Consider the following 24,827-nt stretch of genomic DNA (forward strand, 5'->3'; position numbering starts at 1 on the left):
ACTTGCTGAGTTTTTCCAATACTTCCTGTTTCCATTGCAGCAAAAGTAACCCCTTTTTCCACCTCATTAAAAACAGTCAGGCTTATTTTGAGCCTCTGGTTGCCCTCAAACAACATAGCAACGACTGCCTGAGATCTGGTTTTGTGCAACAGTAAACATGATTATTTTTTTCAAATAAAAGTATTCAAGAAAACATAAACATGTTGCTGAGCAAAAAAATGCTAAAGCACTAAAAGCAATGTTAATATAATTATAAAATGAGTAGCAGAATTAACTAATAATAACTTTTTTTGACTTTTGCTTAAACAGAGCGAGGAAGAACTATAGAAGGCCCCAAGTCCTACTCCTCTAGAAAAGGTAGAGGACTAGGACCAATCAGAGCTGTTTACTTTAACGTGCATTTGCTTTCCATGTCTGATGAATCCTTTTTGGAAGCAATTCTTGTGATCTGAGTAAGAATGATTGCCTTTGACACCATGGGTATGTTTAACCGAGTGAAGATCGAAGATCCTTGACAAAATTGAAAATAGTGGGAAATGGGGAGAACTCTCCACTAGTTGGAGATATACCAAGCATTAAAGAAGATGATTGTTGTTTGGAGTTTAGTCATTTCAGATTTAAAAGGGACCTAAGGGACAACTTTTTCATGCAGAGGGTGGTGTGTGTATGGAATGAGCTGCCAGAGGAAATGCTGAAGGCTGGTACAATTACAACATTTAAAAGGCATCTGAATGGGTATAAGAATAGGAGAGGTTAAGAGAGTTTTTCCTACATAGATGATTGTTAGGTTGTTGATTGCCTTTCCAGAAACAGTGATGGAACCAGAATGTAAGTTCACTTTCAAAAAGAAGATGAATTAACATTTGAAAAAGAAAAGTTGGAATGGCATGGGTAAAGGGCAGGGAAGGGCTCAATGGATACCTCTTGGACACTGGCATATTTATGATGAGATGAATGATCTTCTTCCATGTCCTACAGTTTGATGTCTTAATTGACAATACTATACACAATGTACTAAAGCACTTTATGGATGAAGTGTTATTTTTTCAGATGTAACTGTTCTGTAAGTATTCAAAGAAAATTTGAGTCAGGAGCAATAGTAATTATTCTTCACATGTGAGCCTAGATTGTGAATTTGTGTTCCAGTTGACTGACGAATTATGTGTCTGAACGTGAGGTGATGCACTTTAGGAGGAAAACAAGGAATATAAATTTACAGCCAATGAAACAAATTTAAACAATGAGATTCCCAAAGGGTTCAAACACCCTGAATTAAGGGAAAACAAAGTTTTAAAAAAAGGCTGGCAGTGTTTTGAGTTTAAAATTCAAGAGTGACAATTGATTATTGTCATCCCTTCTTCACAAGATCATTGTTCTCAGTTATGAAAGTCTATTCTGCTTCAGAGTTACTTTAAAGCTGTCTTTTTAACTCTCTTTCTGATTATCAATGTGTCATAATAACTAACATAAAACAAGACATTGGAAGGAATAATGTCTACAATTCATAGCTTTAAATAGGATACAACATGCTTTATTTCTTTTGTAGATGCTATCAAGCACTGGAAAGCAGAAGGCAGGGTGGCAGTCTGGCTGCATGTTCCTATACTCCAGAGCAGGTTTATACCTGGAGCAGCTGCTCAAGGTTTTACATTTCACCACGCGGAAAAGAACCAATCCACGTTGGCACTGTGGCTAGCTAAAGGGGAAAGCAGGCTTCCTGCTTATGCCACACATCAAGTTGGCGTGGCAGGTGAGTGAAAACCTTCAATCTTGGTCAGTGATTTAGAGTGACTGTTTCTTCATTTTTTTTATTTAGGAAATCATAGTGATCACAAAACCCAAAAATTAGCACTGGTGAGAAATGCTAATCCTCAAGCCAAAATAAAGCTGCAGTCCTATTACAGAATCAGATATTTTTCCAGGCCCTGAATTTTCACAGACACAGGATTGATCTACGCCTTAGGCAGAATGGCATTGGAACCCTGATTCCAGAAATCCTTCCCCAAACCCATGTCTAAGGATCTTTGGTGAATTTCTGCTGCGCATCCTGTGGATAGTACACACTTAGTTCCTTGAAACTAGAGTCACAGGTAGACAGGATAGTGAAGAGGCATTTGGTATGCTTGCCTTTATTGGTCAGTGCATTGAGTGTAGGTGTTGGAAGGTCATGTTGCTACTGTACAGACATTGGTTAGGCCACGTTTAGCATACTGTGTTCAATTCTGGTCTCCCTGCTATAGGAAGGATGTTGTGAAACTTGAAAGGGTTCAGAAAAGATTTACAAGGATGTTGGCAGTGTTGGAAAGTTTGAGCTATGGGGAGGGGCTGAATTGGCTGGGGTTATTTTCCCCAGAAGCTGAGGGGGTGACCTTACAGAAATTTATAAAATCATGAGTGGCATGGATAGAGTGAATAGCGAAGCTCTTGTCTCTATAACTTTATTCTTTTATTTCAGATTACTGCATCTGCACTTCTTTGTTTTATTTAAATACTTTCTTTAACCCAACCCAGCAGACTTTAAGATCACAGTTTTAATGAGTCATTGTAGAACATGGAACACCTCTTGTACTTCTGTTTCACCAAACTTATAAAGCTGATACAAAAACAAAGTTGCTGGAAAAGCTCAGCAGATTTGGCAGCATTTGTGAAGGAAAAAAACAGAGTTAACGTTTCGAGTCCGGTGACCCTTCCTCAGAACTGTTCTGAGGAAGGGTCACTGGACCCGAAACGCTAACTCTGTTTTTTCCTTCACAAATGCTGCCAAACCTGCTGAACTTTTCCAGCAACTTTATTTTTGTCCCTGATTTACAGCATCCGCAGTTCTTTCGGTTTTTATAAAACTGATCATTCCTGATTCAAACATTACAATATCATTTTCTTGTGGGATGGGAGAGAGTTAGCGTCAACTGTATGAATGCCCAAATTACAGCCAAAGGTGACTGTATGAGTGATGAGAGCAAAAGAAAATTGCTATCCAGCTCTTTGCAAATCACTTGTACATTTCTTATTCCCCTTAAGATCAGGCTGACATTTTTCTCTCTAAAGCAGAGAAATAAGCCTGCTTCATGTTCCAGAATATTCAGTATTTTATCTGCTGTATTTATAACACAGATAAATGATCCCACCTGCTATGTCCTAAAACCTCCCCAGAAACTACTAGAAATTGCTAAACGTGCAGCACTCCAGCGAATGTCATTCCAATGACTGTTACCATGAACTTAATGCATTTTCAGAAGCAGTAATATAATTTTCATAAAGAGATTTAACCTGTTAGAAGTTAAATAAACTGATAATGGGATTTACTAACCAACAATTAGTCAATATAAAAGCAAATCATTTGTATACTAAGTTTCTTGATTTTTAAAAGTTTGTCTCTTATTTTGGTTATAGGGTTTAAAGTAGTACTTATGGTGGCTCCATCTTCTAAGATCAATTCTATTTTTGAAAAATAATCCCAGAAGGATTTAGAGAATTTAATATTTCTTCTAGTATGTGCACAGAATCCAGATCTTATATCAGTACATGCTACTTAAAAAGAAAACTTCAGTAAAAATATGAGAGCTACTGCAAAAGTCTACCTTTTGATAGATCACCCACGTCAAACTCCTATTTATTGACTTTAGCTCCAACTTCAACACCATAATTCCAACTAAGCTCATCTCCAAACTCTGAGACATAGGACTGTGCTCTCCCCTCTGTAACAAGATCCTTAACTTCTTAATACATGGACCGCAATTAGTAAGGATAGGCGACAACACTTCCTATGCGATAATCCTCGATTACTATTGTTTGGCCAAATTCAGTTCTAACTCCACTCACAAATTCACTGATGACACCACCATGCTGAGTCAGACCTCAAACAATGATGAAACAGAGTACAGAAAAGAGACAGAGAGCTTTGTGCCATGATGTAAAGACAAAAATCTCTCCCTCAATGTCAGCAAAATGGAGAAAATGGTCATCCACTTCAAAAGTAGAGTGGAGGACACGCCCCTATCGACATCAATGATGCTGAGGTGGAGATGGTTGAAAGCTTGTTCCTAGGAGTAATTATCACCAATAATCCGTCCTGGCCCATCCATGTCGATGCTACGGTCAAGAAAACACATCAATGCCTATACTTCCTCAGAAGGCTAAGGAAACTTGGCATGTCCTCAATGACTCTTACCAATTTTTATAGATGCATCCTATCCAGATGCATTACAGCTTGGTATTGCAACTGCTTTACCAAAGACCGCAAGAAATTACAGAGTTGTGAACACAGTCCAGTCCATCACAAAAAGCAACCAACGGAATCAAAGACCCCTCTCACCCTGGTTATACTCTGTGCATCCTCTTCCATCAGGCAGAAGATACAGAAGTTTGAAAACACATACAAAGAGATTCAAGAACAGATTCTTCCCTGCTGTTCTCAAATGAACGAATGGGAACCTTTTTTATATATGAGAGCTGATGTTACTCTGAACCTCCACTGTAGCTTAACACTATATCCTACATTCTGTTCTATTACCCTGATGTACTCAAGTAAGGTATGATTTGTCTGGATAGCAAGCAAAACATGAGACAATAATAAATCAAATTAAACCTGTGTCCCCTAGTATTTCACATTTCCATCCTGGGAGAAAGACTCCCAACTATCCATGCCTGCCATAATTTTATATACTTCTATCAGGTGGTCCTCTGACGCTCTAATGAAAACAATCCTCTCCTTATAGCTGATACACTCGAATGGAGGCAACATCCTGGTAAACCTCTTCTATACCCTCTCCAAAGCCTCTACATCATTCCTACACAGTGGGAACTAGAACTGCACACCATACTCTAAATGTGGCCTAACTAAAGTCTTATATAGCTGCAACGTGATTTGCCAACTTTTATACTCAGTGCCCTAACTGATGAAAGCAAACATAAATACACCTTCCTTACTTATTCGCTTACATTGCCACTTTCAGGGAGCTGTAGATTGGATCCCAAGATCTCTATGTATATCAATGCTTCTAAGGGGCATGCCATTAACTGTATACTTCCTTCTTGCATTTGACCTTCCAAAATGTATCACCTTACATTTGTTCAGATTACAGTCCATCTGGCATTTCTGCACCCAACTTTCTCACAGATCTATATCCTGCTGTATCCTTTAATAATCTTCCTCACTGTCACAACTCCTTCAATTTCCATGTCGTCTGCAAACTTACTAATCAGGCCACCTCCTATTTCATCTAAGTCGTTTGTATAGATTACAAACGACAGAAGTCCCTGCACTGATCTTTGCGGGACACCATTGTTCACAGACCTCCAGTCAGAAAAACACTTCTCCATCACTCTGTCACCTGTGACCAAGCTAATTTTGTATCCAATTTGCCAATTTACCATGGATCCCATGCAACTTAATCTTCTGGACCAGCCTGTCGTGAGGGACCTTGCCAAGTGCTTTAATAAAGTCCATGTAGACAACATCTACTGCCCTACCCTCATCAACCATCTTTGTCACTTCCACAAAAAACTCAATCAAGTTTGTGAGACAAGACCTCCCCGAATGCTGACTATAAGTCCATACTTTTCCAAATACAAATAAATCCTGTCGCTAAGAATCCTTCCCAATAAATTTCTTGATGTAAAATTCACTGGTTTATAATTTCCTGGATTATCCCTGATGCTCTTCTGAAACAAAGGAACAACTTTGGCTATCCTCACCTGTGGCTAAAGATGAGACAAAGATCTCTGTCAAGGCCCCAGCAATCTCCTGCCTTGCCTCCTTCAGAATGCTGGGATAGAAGACGCCCAACTCTTCCTCCTTCTTAATATTGACATGCCCCAGAATATCAACATACACCTCCCTTAGCTTACTATCATCAATATCTTTCTCCTTGGTGAATACTGATGCAAAGTGGGGACCTCAAACACTTCATCTGGTTTCACGCATAATTTCCTTTATCCTTGCGTGGACATCTTTTCCCTAGTTACCCCCTTGCTCCTAATATATGTATAAAATGCTTTCTCCTTAAGCTTACTTGCCAAGGACATTTTGTGGCCCTTTCTAGGCCTCTTAATTTCTTATTTAAGTTCTTTTTTGCTTCTTTTATATTCTTAAAGGGCCTTGTTTGATTTCAGTTTCCTAAATCTTTACATATACTTCCTTCTTATTTTTGACTATACTTTCAAAATCTCTTATCATCCAAGGTTCCTGAATCTTACCATTCTTATCTTTCATCCTCACAGGAACATGCTGGTTCTGATGTCTGATCAACTGGCCTTTAAAAGATTCCCACATATCAGATACGGATTTTCCCTCAAACAGCCGCCCTCAATCCAATTTCTCCACTTCCCGCCTAATTTGTTGTAATTAACCTTCCCCCAAATTAACATCTAATAAATTCTGCCCCATCTAAAATGCTGGCACTAAGGGCATCGCAGTCAATGTTAGGGAAGTTAAAATCACCCACTACAACAACCCTATTGTTGTTTTTATTGCAAAAACATATGTTATTCATAAAAATTCTTTATCTACATTCACAGGTATTAGAGCAGTTCTGTACAGTCTTGGCCTATCAAGAAAAACAAACATTGGAATTAAACATTTCCTGTAGTTGCAAAAACCAAAGGCATTTCTTACTCATGCAGGATAAAATTTGAATTTCTTGAGGCAACGAGAGAGTCCGATAATTGAACAGACTCTTGTTAAACTTTGACAGAAAGCCTTAGACAGTAGTCTTACCCCACCGAGCCTTGGTGGCAGCTGCTCCAAGCTTTATTGAGTCCCTCAGCATGTAGCCCTGGAATGTGCCAGTCTGCAACACTCAGTCAAGATCAACTCTTTGCAGTAGAAGGCCAACAGATTTTGGGTGGACCAACGATCATCTTTCACCGAGTTGATTGTCCTCAGGCACAGTCAATGTTTGTCTCGGTGTGCATCCCAGAAAACATAGAGCACAGAGTTTTGTGTCATGGAGCTGTTTGAGATGAACCTCAACAAAAGACACTGCATCTCTCTCCAGACCTTCTTTGCAAAGGCACATACCAGAAGGAGATGTGTGACAGTCTCTTCACCAGCGCAGCCACTTCAAGGGCATACATGAAGGATTTGACAGGCAGTGCCCTTCTCACCACCAACCAAGCTATATCTTGGTGTTTTTTGGAAAGTTCGAGTGATGGGACTTTCTGCCAGATAACTTTGATTGTTTTTACTTATTTCCCTGATCTGCTTACTTATCTGTTCCTCTATCTCCCGCTGCCTGAGGGAAGGCCTATAGACAACTCCATCATAGTCATTGTATCTTCTTTTGCTTAAATTCAACCCCTATGGTCTCATTGGATGAGCCCTTCAAGATGTCCTCTCTTAGGATAGCTATTACATTCTCCTTAATCAATAATGCAATTCCCTCACCCTTTTTACATCCTTCTCTACATCACCTGAAACATATAAATATTGGAACCTTGAGCCTCCAGTCCTGCCCTTCTCTCAACCAAGTTTCTGTAATGGCTATCACATCACAGTTCCATGTACTAATCCAGGCTGTAAGCTCATCTGCTTTACCTGTTATACCAGGTAATCAGAAGGTACTTCATAGAGGATATGATATTGTAGACAGGGTAGAGCAGATAAATCCAGTACATTGTTTCAGGTTAAGCAGGAAAAGAAGATACTGGCCTGAATATCCCGAATGTCAGACAGTTGTTATTCCGTGTAAATGGAAGTTGCATATGGGGACCCTGTGGAATCCCCATCATAGCAGACTCCAAAGAAATTGCCTGGGAGGTGGAAGATTCTGCTGATCAATGCCTGTATGCCTGAAACTCTCCATGGGAAATTGGAGACTTTGGAGAGTTCTGGTGAAATTACTTAAAAAAAGTTATGTGGGAAAGTTAGACTATTAACAAAGTAGTCTGACTCCTGGATAACTGTTTAACAGATTCCATACTTACCTCACTTCCAACTACACTTCTCCTCTTATATCTCCTAGACCCTGACCAGCTCCCAGCTTGGGTCCTTACAGCACCCGAAGACCCAACGTCCCACCATTCAACTCCACATCTAACTGCCCCCACTGCTATTGCCAGACCCGACGCCAGTTACCCTCCTGTCCCACTACTAGACCCAACTCACAACGTCCTCCGCTACCACCAGTACCAACCCATCCTTCTGTTGCTGTGGGACCGAAACCTGGCCACCCACCCATGCTATCGCTGCTGCCACAGAATCCAACTCTAAAAGCCCCTCCTTCTACAGGACCTCTCTCCTGATCCCACACCTTGATAGACCCAACCTGCTCCCCCAAATACTGTTGATACTAGACCTGTTCTCCAAGAGCCCTTGTGGTCGCCCTCGGACGCAACGCGAGACACCCCCTCCCTCCTGCTGCTGGACCTAACTCCCCCTTCCCCATCCTCTGCTTAACCTCAATGCCTGTGCCACTTCCCCCACCCCCACCACTTTTGACTGATCTGACTCCCTAAACTCAGTCTCCCTACCCCTCCACTGGACCTGAATTTTCCCAACCACTCCAACTACTCCAAATACTGCATCACTTCCCTGGTTGCTTTGCCAACTTGCACTCTATCCATTTGCACACTACTTAGTATCCTACCCACCTGACAGGGTCCCTATACCTACCCTATGGCACCTTTCTTACCTGGCTCCCTACTCATCTGGCATCATACCCCCAGCACCTTATCCCTTACGCAACAAGCACTCCACCCTACTTACCTGGCCCCCTACCGAGCTGGCACCCTACCCAGCTGGCACTCCAGCACCCTACTCACTTGGCACCCTACTTATATGGCATCTTGCTACCCTACCCATCTGGCAACCTGACCTCACAGCACCCTAACATCACATTTACTTTGTATACTTAGTTTAACACTTAATTTAAGTAATATTAAATTGAGAAAGAAAGACTGTATGAGAAGGATGGATCACAGTACGGGTTCTTTTTCTCTCTAAACAAAAAGAACGGAAAGAACTGCAGATGCTGGAAATCAGAAACAAAAACAGAAATTGCTGGAAAAACTCAGAAGGTCTGGCAACTCAGAAGGGTCCCGAAACATTAACTCTGATTTCTCTCCATAGATGCTGCCAGACCTGCTAAGTTTTTCTGCAATATCTGTTTTTGACTTTTTTTCTCGCCTGGTTTGTTGGCGAGTCACTTGAGATAGGTGTCCTTTTGCTCTTTATCTTTCAAACAATGGGAAAAGTTTTGCCTTACATACAGTGTAAAGACTTCTGATGATTTTGAACGTATCTACCAAAGTACCTCTCAACTTAACTTTAAAGGAGAAATTCCAGCTTCTTCTTTCTGTCCATGAAACTGAAATGCTAATTCTGAACCATTCACATAAATCATTTCTGCATTTTCTGTAATGCATTCATGTCTTTCCTACAGTCATTGAATCAGGGTAATACATCTGATTTAAAAAAGTGTGCTTTTAACAGAAATGAGTAGTATTAAAACAATAACAAAAAAAGTCCAAAAATATTACAGAAATAGAGTCTCTGCACAATTGTATGCTTAAATCAAAATTGGAGGAATACACTGTAGTATGAAGTAGGCTGAAACACAGCATGTCAGTATCTAAAAAGAGAAAAAAAACATTCTGAAGAAGGGCTTCAACTTGAAATCTGTGCAGTGTCACATGGTGATAACAGATTCAATACCAAACAAGATTTAAAAGCTTTGAATAGGTCTCACGGGTGGGACTTTTATTCAGGACCAAATGTATATGAGTGAGACATGTTAGAGTTTTGTTTCATATTCACATGCCTCCTTTGGTCTGCCCCTGGTGGATACTGAGCTAGTGGATATGGAGATGAGATGAGGTACGAGAGGTCATGGCAGTGGTTGAGGTGCAATAGTTGGCTTGGTCAGGTCATTGAACAATGAGTGGATGTAGACCTGGTGTGATAAGTGAGGGCTAGAGAGCCTAAAAATTTCTAAAACTGGAATAAAATTCCAGAGAACTGAAGTGGGCAGGGACAGGGAGGAGGGAATGTTGGATGGTCAGTAAGAGGCCTGCCAGAGCAGACACATTGGCAGAGACATTTCATATTCACAAAAATATTTAATCTTTTTTTAAAAGGTCACAGCTTCTTTGCTGTAGTGGTGGAGGACCAAACTTCTCTCTTAACATCTAGCAATTACGCAAATGTGACCTGGCAACCATAACAGGTACTGGGCAAAGACCCTAGCAGTAAGAATTACAGCTCCTTCCCACCCCTCCTGCTAGGAAGCCAACTGGCCATGTTTCAGCTGCTGTGTGGTGTTTTGTCTGCCAGCTGCAAGATTCTAGATAGCACAGAAGTGGGCCTTAAGCACCTTAATCGTCTCAATTAATTGCCACATGTCCCCCAACAGATGTTCCCAAAAATTACCCAGAGGTGGAATTGTGCCAACAAGCTTCACAGAATGTCGTGCCTACTTGCCTTGGTTCCTATCCCCATTGGCCTCTGAAAATGCTTTCAGTTGCTATTCCGTCCAGTACCGTGACTTGTACTATGAGATGCCAAGTTGCCTTTCACTGCATAGTGCAAAAATGTGGCATATTTTCTACTCTTTCTAACACGGCAATTTAAGGTTTATTTAAAAGTAGTTTAGTGATGTAATCAAAACTCTCTGTAAGTATATATCTTACAGTATGAGTGTTCTGCAACAACTTCATCAACAGTTTTAACAGCTATGTAAATTGAAGCTGTTTCTCAAGAAGTGGCATACTTTTGAATCTGACAGTAGATGGCAGCATTTGAGGTAGTTGTCCTGTTCCGGTGTTTGTCCAGAACATGTTTGAACATGTTTTCAAAGCTTTTGGCACCAGAGAAAGAAACAAGTTGGATAATCTGCAATAATGTTCCCTCGACCGATTTGCGTAATATGTCATGTAAATAAATTGATTTAATTAAGTGACAAAGAAGATTAAACTTCTAGTTTTTTTGCTTAGTTAAAATAAGATAATCCTTCCGCCTTATTCGTCCTCTCACGTTCCCAATTTTGTCCACTATACCTGGAGGCAAACAGGGGCTTAGTGATGGGCCAAACAGGGAAAAAGTTGTTAAATGAGTCATCCTAGGCATGTTACATATTTGCCCCTCCACTTGCATAACGTAGGAAAACAGGCACCACTGAAATGAATGATCTTATTCACACGAGATTTTTACCTTATTTATACATGTTTCTGAAAACAAACTTTAAGCCTGAGAGACTAATCTGTTTCTGCTGTATTGTTGATAATTGGAAAATACTGTAGACAGTGTATTGGATATTTATCTGATGAAAGAGTGAGCCGAATAATGCCAAAGTCACAAGTTTGCTGCAAGGGTCTTTTGTTAGACAAATATCACGTCATCATTGGCTCACCCAATATAATAATGGCGATGAGGAAGAGAGGCTATCTTGTGTGGTGGATTCTGTCCCTACTTTTGAAGCAGAAACCAAGATTTTGAGTTATGCTCCACAACTTGATGACCATGAAGGTTAAATGCTTAACATGGTAAAACAGTTGACAATCAAACCACAAATCCTTCCACTAAACCTAGGGCAGATGCTAACAGCCAAGGAGACTTCTGATTAGCCATATTTGATTCTGAATGGCAACCCTCCAGCTATAGCCACTGGTTAATAATCTGTTCTGGTGAAACAATGTATGGAAAACAGCCAGTTTTTCAGTCCTAGTCACATCCTTTTAACCATGGATAAGCAATCCCTCTAGACATCCATCCTCCATCAGGATGGTCTGAAAGCAATCTGCTTCTTCCTTGAAAAAAGGCCAGCATAGTCTGTTCACCACCATTCCCTTCCCTTGGCTTGTTCTCATTTGGACAACTTCACCTTTAAGTCTTCTCTTTTCTCTAAATCAAAGGTATGATCATGGGTACCTGCCTGGGTCCCACCTATGCATTGTTCTTTGTGGGGTATGTAGAACATTCCTTGCTTTAGTCGTACTTGGGACCCCACCCATAAGTAATTTTCTGATACATGGATGATGTCATCAGTGTTGCTTCTTAAGCTCGAGAGGAATTGGAAAAATGAATCGATTTTGCTTCCAATTTCCATCCTTCTCTGACCTTCACCTCATCCATCCCTGACTCTTCACTTCCATTCCTTGATTCATTGTTTCCATTTCTGAGGCTATGCTGCCCATCAATATTCATTACAAGCCCACTGGCCCCCACAGTTACCTTAACCACACCTCCTCACAATCTGTTTACTGACTAGATTCCATTCCATTCTCACTGTTTCTCAATCTCCATCACATCTGTTCAGATGACGCAACGTTCCACCAGGCTATCTCCAAATGACCGCCTTTTTCCTCAATTGAGGACTCTCCTGCTCCTATTTTTGTTGACAGAGCCTTCATATCTGACCCATCTACTGTACTTCTGCCTTCATCCCTTCCCGTCCTTCTTAGAACAACAGAATTCCACATGTCCTTAGTTTCCACCCCACTAGTCTTCACATTCATAGGATCATTCTTTGCCATTTCCACCATCTTCAGCAGGGTGCCACCACCAAACACATCTTACCCTCACCTCCATTTCAGCATTCCATGGAGATCATTCTCTCCATAACACCCTGGTCCACTCCTCCATCACTCCAAACATTTCCTTGCTCCCCCATGGCACCTTCCCATGCCATCACAGAAGCTGTAACACTTGCTTATTCAGCTCCTCCTTTTTCCCTGTCCAAAATCCCAAACACACCTTGCAGGTGGAGCAACATTTCAGTAATACTTCTTCAATCAAGTCTATTGCATTCGCTGCACAAATTGCAGTCTCTTTTGCATTGGCGAGACCAAAAGCAGACTGTGTGCTCATTTTGTGATACACCTCCATTCTATCCATAGAAATGACCCTTACCTACCAGTTACTTGCCATTTCAATAAACCACCCAGCTGTCATGCAGAAGTTTTTGTCCTGGGCCTGGTGCAAGGTTCCAATGAAGCACAACACAAGTTTGAGAAACAACACCTCATTTTCCACTTAGCTGCTCTAATCCTTAAGGTCTCAACATTGAATTCAATAGTTTCAGAAACTTCAGAGCTTTATGCCTGTCTTCCATTTTTCTTACATTCTCTTCCCCCTCCCCATTTTCCCAACAAGTGTAGTGTTTGTGTTTTGATTACTTTGCACTTTGTAGCAAGGACTAATTCTCTCCCTTTCATATCTTAATTTACACCCAATTTAATATATTTTTCTTTCTCAACGATTAACAATTCCTTTTTGCATTGAGCTTCTAAATCATCTGCCGTCTTGCTTCTCCTCTGCGTGTAAAAAGCATAAAAATAAACCTATTTTCTAACATCTTTCAGTTCTGAAGAAGTCATACCAGACTTGAAATGTTAACTTTGTTTCTCTCTTCACAGATGCTGTCAGACCTGCTGAGTTTCTCTAGCGTTTTCTGTGTTTGATACAGAAAATAGACAAAAATGTGTGCTTTATCTGCCTCATGCATCTCTAGAAGCAACCAGTCTTCTAAGTCAATGGGGAAGAAATTTCAGAGAAGATTGGCAGAAAGCAGTTTTATGCTTCTATCAATGAATCTACTGTGGAAATTCTAGATGCACCACTCCAAGAATCCAACTGATTAGGTTACACTTATTCAGTGATGGCAATATGGCTACGAGAAGAATATTTGCTTTACACCAGATTTTCTGCATTATTTCAGTGAAAGAAGGCAGCTGTTGTAGTTTATGTGATCACACGTTCCACAATGTCCATCTGTGAAGTGAAATTTCATGAAAATTACATTTCATGGGCTTCACAATGAAGCACAGACTTTTAACTAAATTGTTTTTCCATTTCATCTTAACACATCACCAAAATGGGACTAATTAATCTTTCTTGTCATGCTATGAATACTATTTTTTTCCAACTGGTGATATCATGTCTATTTTTCTAAGTTTTTTTGTTTGCTCTACATGGACATATATCCTTTCCCACATGGACAGGGCACAGTGATGAAACACCACCACGTTAACACTAATTAATTTTTTCGTATGAAACCACTTACTAAAATTTCCCTCATTTTCTTTTTATTAGATGTTTAACATATTTCAACATTTTTCAATTACCTTACTCAAACAAACCATTCAATGCGTTAAATCTGTGCTAATCACATGCTAGCTTGTCTAACACTATGTTGCCTACTCACTATTTTTGATGTAACAGAAGTATCAGATTAACTCAATAAAATCTTAATTTTTCTCTATCTTTTCAGTACCAATCAATTTGCTATGCTTTCCCACAATGATCTGATACATGACCCATAACACTGTGGGACTGAATCTTACATTATTTTTGGTATGTACAAGTTGTGTCGAGTTCTTTGGAGAGATTTTCACTATGAGGCCTAGCAGATTTTCTTGCTATTATCTTATGAAACTCACTTCATTCAATGAAGAGTGCAAGAAGGTGTGCCAGGAACAGCAGCAGCACCAGGTATACTTAAAAACAGGATCAACCTGTTGAAGCTGCAAAATGGGTCTTTGCATGCCAGACAGCATAAAAGCATAAAGTGATAGACAGAGACAAGCAATTCCGTAGCCAACAAATCAGATCTAACATCTGCAATTCTGCCATATCCAGTTGTGAATGGTGATGGGCAATTAATCTTAACCACAGGAATGAATGTTGATCCCTCAACGTTTTACAATTTATATAAATAAATTGGATTAAGGGACTGAAAATGTAGTTGCAAATGACACAAAAATAGGAAAGAAAGTTGTGAAGAGGACATAATGAGACTACAAAGGGATATAAATAGGTTAAGTGAGCAGTCATAGATTTGGCAAATGGAGCGTAATGTGGAAAATGTGAAATTGTCCACTTCAGTAGGAAGAATAAAAATGAAGCATATTATCTAAGTAGTGAAAGATTGCAGAGCTGTCTCAGGGGCTCAGTGTGTGAGCATATAAAGGTTAGTAACCAGGTGCAGCAATTATTTAGAGAAGCTAATAGAATGTTTCTTGTAAGGCATATTGATTTCAAAAGTATGGAGATGATACTTCTGTTATACAGGGCATTGGTGAGACCACATTTGGAGTAGTGTGTACAGTATTGCATTTGATTTGATTTGATTTATTATTGTCACATGTATGGAGATACCGTGAAAAGTATTGTTTTGCTTGCTATCCAGACAAATCCTAACTTACATAAGTACGACAAGGTAATAGAACAGAATTGTACTGTACAGTACTGTGTATACAGAATCTAGAGAGGGATATAGACAGGTTGAGTGAGTGGGTGAAAACAGATGGAATATAATTCGGAAAATGTTAGGTAATTCATTTTGATGGGAAGAATAGAATAGAAGTGCTGGATATTATTTAAATGGAGAAAGAAAGCAACACAGAGGGATTTGAGTATCCTCATGCATGATTTGAGAAAAGCTAGCATCCAAGTTCAGCAGGTAAGAGGGAAGGCAAAACAATGGTGTTTTTTATTTCAAAGATCAAGGAGGATAAAAGTAGGGAGGACTTGCTAAAAATTATACAAGGCAATAGTCAGACCACAGCTAAAATACTGTGAACAGTTCGGTCCTCTTAACTAAGAAAAGATATACTGGCATTGGAGGCAGTCTAGAAAAAATTCACTGGGATTCCAGGTATGTATGCATTTTCTTAGAGAGGAGAGGTTGAGTAAGTTGGCCGTGTGGTCACTGGAGTTCAGAACAATGAGATGAGATCTTATTGAAACATACAAGATTCTTAGGGAGCTTGACAGGGTAAATGCAGTTAAGGACAGTGTGACCAGATAGCAGAATTTCAGTGTTAAAGGCTGCCTATTTAAGACAAAGATGAACAGGAATTTCTTCTCCTGGAGGGTAATAAATCTGTGGAATTCTTTACCACAGAGGGCTGTCAATGCTGAGTGTTTATTTTCCAAACAGTAAGGGGATCAAAGGTTATGGAGATAAAGCAGGAAATTGGAGTTAAGAAATATCAGATTAACAGTGATCTTGTTGTATGGCAGAGCTGAAGGGCCTACTTCTGCACCAATATCTTATTGTCTCTTTATTTAACAAAGAATGGAAATGCATTGGAAGCAGTTTACTGGACAAACACTTGGAATGGGCAGATGTCTTATGAGAAAATGTTGGACTGGACAGGCTAGGCTTATATCTGCTGCAGTTTAGAAGAGTGAAGGGTGACTTGATGAAACACAAAAACCTGAGGAATCATGACCTGAGGAAGCATATAAAAACAGGAGGAATTATGACAGGGTCAATGTGGAAAGGATGTTCCTCTTGTGGGAGAATCTAGAACCAGGAATCACTGTTTATTAGTAAATAGTCACCCATTTAAAACAGCAATGAGGAGAATTATTTTTCTCTCACATAGGATTGTAAATTTTTGGAACTTTCTTCCTTTAAAAGCACTGGATGCAAAGTCTTGAATATTTTAAGGCAGAAATAGATTGATGCTTGATAAGCAATGGGATGAAAAGTTATTTGTTGTGAGCAGAGTAATGTAGAGAAATCAGATCAACTATGAATGATGGAACGGGCTGATTGTTATTTCTCCTCCTCCAAAAATATGCTTTATTAAGTCTCCTTACCAGCAACCTAGTGCTAAACTTTAGTGGAATTCAGCTAAGTGTCAATTTTGTTGAGTTTCAATGATGGTCTCTCTGTGTGAAGCCTAGCAAGATTATCATACCTTCCCAAACTTGCCTTGTTACCAATGCACTATGGTCCTGTGACTTCCTGCTCACTCGATCCTCCCATTTACCACAGGCATACTCACACTATCTGTTAAGAGTCATAGAGTCATACAGTAAGGAAATAGACCCTTTGGTCCAACTGGTCCATACCAAACATAATCCGGAACTAAACCAGTTCCACCTGCCTGCTCCTGGCCCATATCCCTCCAGACCATTCCTATTCATGTACTTATCCAAATCTCTCTCCTCTCACCTTAAAAATGTGCCCACTATTCTTGGGATGAGGTCGGGGGAGGGGAGATTTTGAAGCTTGTGAAGTCCACATTGAGAACATTGGGCTGGAGGAACAGCACCTCATTTACCGCTGGGACCACCCGATGGCTGGAGGAACAGCACCTCATATTCCGCTTGGGTCCACCCGAAGGCTGAAGGAACAGCACTTCATATTCCGCATGGGAACCCTGCAGCCCAATGGTCTCAATGTGGACTTCACAAACTTCAAAATCTCCCCTCCTCCGACCTCATCCCGAGACCAGCCCATCTTGTCCCCGCCTCCTTGACCTGTCCATCTTCCCTCCCACCTACCCACCCCTCCCTCCCCACTGACCAACCCCCATCCCAACTCCCTACCTATACTCACCTTTACTGGCTTCATCCCCGCCTCCTTGACCTGTCCGTCTTCTCTCCACCTATCTGCACCTCTATCCACCTTCCATCATCGCTTCCCCCCTCTCTTTTTATTTCAGAGTCCCCTTCCCCTCCCCCATTTCTGAAATGTCCAGACCCGAAATGTCAGCTTTCCTGCTCCTCTGATGCTGCCTGGCCTGCTGTGTTCATCCAGCTCTACACCTTGTTAACCAATGTCTCATACAGCTGCAACGTGACATCCCAACTACTGTACTCTATGCACTGACTAATAAAGGCAAGAGTGCCAAACGCCTTCTTCATTACCCTGTCTACCTGCAACTCTCTGAACCTGCACCCCAAGGTCTCTTTGTTTGCTTCCCAGGATCTAACCATTAAATGTATAAGTCTTGCCCAGATTTGTCTTACCAAAATACAACAGCTCACATTTATCTAAATTAAACTCCATCTGCCACTTCTCAGCCCTTCAGCCCATCTGATCAAGGTCCCATTGTACTCTGATATATCCTCCACTGTTCACTACACCACCAATTTTGGTGTCATCTGCAAGCTTACTAACCATTCTGCCTATATTCACAACCAAATCACTTATATAAATGACAAAAAGCAGTTGGCCTAGATTCTTGTGGCACACCGCTGGTCACAGGCCTTCAGTCTGAAAAATAACCCTCCACCACGACCCTCTGTCTCCTACCTTCAAACCAATTTTGTATCCACATAGTTAGCTCTCCCTGGATTCCATGTGATCTAACTTTGCTAACCAGTCTACGAAACGAAACCTTGTCAAACGCCTTGTTGAAGTCCATATAGACAACATCCATCGCTCTGCCTTCATCAGTCTTCTTTGTCACTTCTTCAAAGAACTCAATCAATTTTCTAAGACATGATTTCCCACGCACAAAGCCATGTTGACTATCTCTAATCAGTCCTTGCCTTTCCAAATATGTGTAAATCCTGTCCCTCAGAATTCCTTCCAATAACTTACCTACCACTGACATCAGGCTCACCAGTCTATAGTTCCTTGGCTTTTCCTTACAACCTTTCTTAAATAATGGCACTACATTAGCCATCCTCCAATCTTCTGGCACCTCACTGGTGGCTATCATTGGTACAAATATCTCAGTAAGGAGCCCAGCAGTCACTTCCCTAGCTTACAACAAAGTTCTGGGAAACACCTGACACGTCCCAGGTATTTATTCATCTTTATGCATTTTAAGATGTCCAGCACCACCACCTCTGTAATATGGACAGAAAGGCCGGTATCCCATCACCAAGTCACCCTTTGTTTACACATGTGGAATACATGACACTGATCCAGCTAGCACACAGCCAGCTCTTAGAGTGAGCAGAACCGCTGACACTCCTATTTATATCTGTTAGCCAGGACCCCGTGATTGGACCAGGTTAACAGCCCCAAACAGGAAACTCATATTCTATGAGATCCGCCTAGCTGACATTGTTCCAATCACTACAACTTTATTTCTCCAAGTTCTCCAGCTTCCAGATCCTTCTCCACAGTAAATACTGACACGAAATACTCGTTTAGTGTCTGACCAGTCTCCTGTGGTTCTACACACTTATACCCTTATTGATCTTTTTGGGGCCCTATTCTCTCCCTAGCTTTTTTTTTGCCCTTATTATATTTGCAGAATCTCTTTATATTCTTCTTAACCCTATTTGCCAAAGATACCTCATGTCCCATTTTTGCCCTCATGATTTTCCTTTTGAGTATGCACTTACTGCCCTCCTCATGGGTTTCACTTGGTCCCAGCTGTCTATACCTGACATAGGCCTCCTTCTTTTTCTTGACAAGAGCCTCAACTTCTCTAGACATCCAGCATTCCCTGCACCTACCAGCCTTGCCTTTCACACTAATAAGAACTTACTGCCTGTAGGCTCTTGTTATCTCATTTTTGAAGGCCTCACCCTTTCCAGCCATCCCTTTACCTGCAAATAGCCTCTCTCAATCAACTTTTGAAGATTCTTGCCTAATACCATCAAAATTGGCCTTACTCCAATTTAACTTTTAGATCAGGTCTATCCTTTTCCATAACTATTTACAACTAATAGAATTGTGATCACTACACCCAAAGTGTTCCCCCACACTCACCTCAGTCACTTGACCTTCTCTTGGGAAAGAAGGCAGGACAAGTTTTTCTCCTTTTGTAGTAGGTACATCCACATACTGAATAAGAAAATTTAACAAATTCTTCTCCATCCAAGTCCTTAGCAGTGTGACAGTCCCAGTCTATGTTTGGAATATTAAAATCCCCTACCATTACAACCCTATTGTTCTTGTAGATATCTGAGACCTCCTTACAAATTTGCTTCTCAAATTCCAGTTGACTATGGGGGGGCCTGTCGTACAGTCCCAAAAAGGTGATCATCCCTTTCTTATTTCTCAGTTCCACCCAAATAACAGTCAGTTCTGATATAACACAATAGTTGCGTTCCTGCACAACATCACATTATAGAAAATCATACTATAGAAATAACGGGGCCTATGGGAAAAGTGGGTTTGGGGCAGACCACCAAAAAAAATCACTCAAAATTGCTCAAAAATCACTCAAAAGCCTAATACAAAGGATAGCACAGTTTGAATAAATGTTTAATTCACATCTAATAATGAAATAAAAGTAAATTTAACACCTTACATTGAAAAAATGTCAAGATGACTTGATCGGGGAGGAGGTTTTGAAGTTGCTGTGTTGTTAATGCAGGGGCTGAGAGTCATCGTCATCATCACCTACAGGTGCTGCTGTGGTTGCAGGGTTAGGGCGAAAAATAGTTAATTCAGAAGTGGATGGCAATGGTTCATTGTCTTCTGACTGTTTCTTGGGTGTTAGCTTAAAGAAGACATCCAGTTTTTGTTGCTTTGCCCTTTTACTTATTTTATGAAGAAGCTGTTCGTAGGGTGCCAGATAAGATCGTGTTCCATGAACTCTTACCCTGCTGCATTCTGCATTGTAATTGTCGTCCCCTAAGAGCTGCAACTGCTTCTCAATTTTCCTCAGGTTAGAAGACAAAACAGAAGTGGAAAGCTTTCATGGTGCTGCATCCTGGACTTCATCTTCTTCATCTCCAGCTTCCACTTTCCCCTCAGCGACAAGTTTCTGTAGATCAGCTGTAGAGAGGTCTTCACAGTGGGACTCAAGCAGCTGTTCAACATCCTCGCTCTCCACTTCTTCAAATCCAACTTGCTTTGCAAGATCAACACAATGTTCTTTAATTCTTGGGTGCTCCTCTGATGGATCAAAGGTTTTAAAATCTTGAAAAAAGGTCTGGGAGAAGCTTCCGTCAAACTGCATGCAGATAGTCCAGGCCTCCTGATAATGCAAATTGCATGCTTGATGTTAAAGCTTTTTCAAAATTGAAGAACACTGTCCTTAACCCCCTCAGTGGCTACAATCAACCTGTTAGATATGCATCTTGAATAATAAACTTTAAAAGCTGCTATTGCAGCTGGTCCATGGGTTGAAGGAGAGAGGTTGTGTTTGGGGATAGAAATAGTACTTTGATGTTTTTAGAAAGCTCACCAATGATGAGAGGATGGCTTGACGCGTTATCCAGGATGAGGAGGATATTGAAATCCAATTTTTTTTTCCTGCAATACTTTCTAAAAACATTTTCCAAAACATCAACAATAAGGTCAGAAAAAATTTTCCCCATCATCCAATCTCTTATGCTTGGCCTAAGGTAGACGCCTAGAGTAGACTTAAGGTAACTTCTCAAGTCTCATGGGTTGGCAGAATGTTACACTACCACAGGCTTAAGCTTAAATCTCTACTGGCATTGGCACCCAGCAGCACAGTCACATGATCCTTTGCCACCTTAAAGCTTGGAGCATGTGCTTCATTCATAGAAATGTAGGTTCTTGATGGCATTCGCTTCCAGTATAAACCTATCTCATCCAAATTGAAAATTTGATCTAAGTTGTAGCCTTCTTTGTCAATTAATTTTTTTTTACAAGGGAGGAAATGCCACCGCATGCTCCTCATCTGGACTGGCAGCTTCATCACATAACTTTACGTTATGAAAAGCGTAGCTGTTCTTAAAACCAGCAAACCAGCTTCTGCTAGCACTAAAGGCACGCAAATATGCAGGAATTACAGCTTTTTTTGTTAGGTCTTCATAAATTCAAAAGGCTTTCTCTTTTTATGGTGAGAAAGGTGTCCCAGATTGCTTTTTCATTTGATCTTTTATGCACACACTTAGAAGCCGCTCCATCTCCTCAAGTTCCTTTGTCCGTGACCTTACAGATTTTCTAGCACTCAGACTTGTTCCAGCAATACAGCTTGCTTTAATCTTTTCTACATTGTCTACATTGTTCCTTTATTCCTGTTACACAAACTATATCACATGTTCTGTCATTATGCTTAAAAAGCTTTATAACATCTAGCTTCTCTTCCAGTGTTATAGCCATTCCTTTACATTCACCACCCTCAATTTTATCACCAGGGCACTTTTTACTAAATTTCTTGTCACTTTGTCCTTGCATTTTTGTGGGTACCACAGCAGAATTTGCAAAAATTGCGTTATGGCCAATTTGCATTGCTGGAACACATTATAGTAGAACCAACTGTAACTTCACTGGAGGTATCCCCAGGAATATCCTCCCTAAGTGCAGCCATAATGTTATCCATAACCAAAAATGCCACTCCCGCAGATGTGAAATTGGCATGGCACAGCGCTGTACAGTAATATTCCCATGGTTGCTGACAATAACGACAAGCTGCCTGGCTTTCTGTCTTGGCTTGAAGACAAGTGAAGACTGAAGACTGTGAGCCTTTGAGATTTAGCTGAGGAGCAAAGTACAAAAAGATAAAGCGAAGCAGAGGTGAAGTGAGCATCAAAATAAGTGCCAAGTTAGTGAGCTTCAAAAGAGCGAGCCTAGAGCTCTGACTTACACGTTAGTCAAATCCATGAGATGATGCTTTTCCTAGCGCTAAAAGTAACCTGGCTGTAGCGTTTCAGTGATAGGTACTGGTGTGATGGTATGATCCAAAATGTAGCACAACTCTGTTGAAGTTCAGAACCATATTGTGTGATGAGGCTGGTAAATATCTGATGCCAACATCTATGGACAGGGTTATGTGGTCACTGCCAATGAATGTGCCCTGAGATGGGATATTGGTGACTTTTGTTCATGATGGAGAATGTGTTTGGGATCATGTTTGAGATTTGGTGGTGGGTGTGAGAAGGCATAGCACTGTCAATGAGGGGAGATTGGTCAGTATTAGAATTGACAGATCCATTTAAAGTAATGTAAGTGAACAATCTGTCTTAAGGATGTGAATCTTCAGTTCACAATGAGAAAGAGGGGGCGCGGCTAGAATTATGCTTGACACTTGGTGTTTGTCTCTGCAACCCTGCTGGAGCTGGCATGGAAACTGCAAAAGTTCCAGTGTAAAATGGTAAATTGGCAATTTAAATTGTAGTTAGCATCAGACTTACCTACTTCATGCTAGCTGAAAGCTTTGGTTCATAGTGTTTGAAAAGAGAAAGCAGAAACAACTATTAAGATTCTAAATTCAGACAAAGCTGTGTTGAGACTCTAGACTGGCCACAGTCAACTGGGCAAATCTGTTAATAAATGAAACAAGATGCAATGGGGGGTGTCTAAAAATAATTTAATATATTACAGCTTATATTCACAAGAGACAAGAACTCTACTTTCCAAAACAAACAGCCACAACAACATGAAACTCAAAGGAAAACCATCCAGTAATGCAAAAAATAGCACAGCTTCTAGCAAATGGGAGAAATACAATGAACAGTAGAAGATAAAAAAAACTAAAAGGTACCAAAAGGAAATATGAAAAGAAACTTGGAAGGCATATCAAAATCAACACTAATATTTTAAACAATGGTCAGAGGCAACATGGACTCCTTTCCAATGTTGCCAATTAAAATAAGGAAATGTCAGACATATTGAATTACATTATATTGCTATTTACAGTAAAGGATGATGTCTGCATGCAAGGCATCCCATGGAAAGTAATAATGAATATGGCTTAGGGACCCAAGAAAAAATTCTTTATGAAAAATTAAGAAAGTAATTGCATTGAAGAGTGATAAATCCCAGGACCAGTTTAATTCCAAGGATAACAACCATACCTTGTATGCTGATTCAGGTTTGTGCAATTAATTCTGCATCTCATATTTGATTTGTAAGATTATTCTACCTTGTGTATATCTGCCTTTCAGACAAGTTGACGTGTAAATTCTGTTCAAGTGAAACTTAAAGCCTGCTCTATGCAGTTCTAAATCAGTTCGTTAACTGATTGAAGAATAAACTCTTCTGACCATATTGCTTACTAAAAACATGTACCATTTATAGTCAAATAGTCTGAATAGAAGCATTTGCAAACCATTTCAAACTTATCTTAAAAACAAGGCCCTCATTCCTGCATGTGTTATTAGTAAATATACAGTTCAAACTTACTTCAGCTGAACTTCACTGTATCACATTTGTTTCTAGCATGAAGACCAATTACATGTTTCTATTCAGCACAAAATTCATTTATTAAGAGAGAGGAATAGGAAAATAAACCAAAGCCGAAATTAATTCAAGAGTGGAGATTAAAATTAACTGTAATAAAAAATATTACAATGAAATTTTAAAATAAGCTTAAGAGTCATGCTGAGGAACTCACTGACTTAAGTGAAAATAAAATATTCAGCATTTTATCAGGCAAATAAAAAAAATTAAGTTACAACAATTTTCAATCCTTTGGCCCAAAATGCTTCACAGTGGTATAATTTTTTTAAAAAGCACCAAGATAAGGAAAGAGCTATTAGGGAGAGTTGAAGAGATGAGTTTTAAAGAAGGGGAAGGAGTTGGAGAGACAGCACCTTGGGAGAGAGATAATTCCAAAGCATGAGATCAGGTGACTAAAGGCCAAACTGTCAATCGTGTGTCAAAATAGATGGGACCAAAGTCAGAAGAATGAAGAGTTTGATGGAGGAGGAGAGTGGACAAGAGTTAGTTATAGGGTTGGATGAGATTACAAAGAGGAGTGGGACCATGAAAAGATTTAAAATTAATGTATTAAGACGCGGTGTAGATCAGGATAGAGAGGTGATGGGCTAGATTGACTTGGTATGGGAACAGATAAGGGCAGCAGATGGTTCAATCTCCCTGTGTTTACAGGTTAGGGAACTAAATATGAAAGCGTTAATATAAATCTGGAAAAGCTGGAAATACTCAGCAGATCATTCAGTATCTGCAGACGTTCAATTAATATTTCTGGCCAAAAAGTTCACCAGAAGTGGAAAAAGAGATGTAACAGACTTTCAAAATAGGAGCGAAGAAAACAGAAGTGGAGGATCGGACGAAAAGGATAATCCATGATAGGATGTTAAACAGGAGAGATTAACTTGCAAAGCAGTGACAGTTCAAGGCAAGGTGTAGAGCTGGATGAACACAGCAGGCCAAGCAGCATCATAGGAGCAGGAAGGCTGACGTTTCGGGCCGAGACCCTTCATCGGAAATGGGGGAGGGGAAGGGGATTCTGAAATAAATAGGGAGAGA

At 40.3% G+C, this 24,827-nt stretch overlaps 1 protein-coding gene across 2 annotated transcripts in view; it reads left to right on the plus strand.

Moving 5' to 3' along the window:
* nudt6 (nudix (nucleoside diphosphate linked moiety X)-type motif 6) overlaps positions 1–24,827 on the plus strand; it is a 141,399-nt gene that overhangs the window by 8,938 nt on the left and 107,634 nt on the right. For both annotated transcript variants that reach the window (XM_048605356.1, XM_048605346.1), the window contains exon 2: positions 1,547–1,750. In XM_048605356.1, the coding sequence (XP_048461313.1) occupies positions 1,547–1,750 (204 nt within the window). The remainder of the gene's footprint in view (positions 1–1,546; positions 1,751–24,827) is intronic.

This window comes from Rhincodon typus, chromosome 1 (genome assembly GCF_021869965.1).
Source record: "Rhincodon typus isolate 14 chromosome 1, sRhiTyp1.1, whole genome shotgun sequence".
NCBI classification, from domain to species: Eukaryota; Metazoa; Chordata; class Chondrichthyes; order Orectolobiformes; family Rhincodontidae; genus Rhincodon; species Rhincodon typus.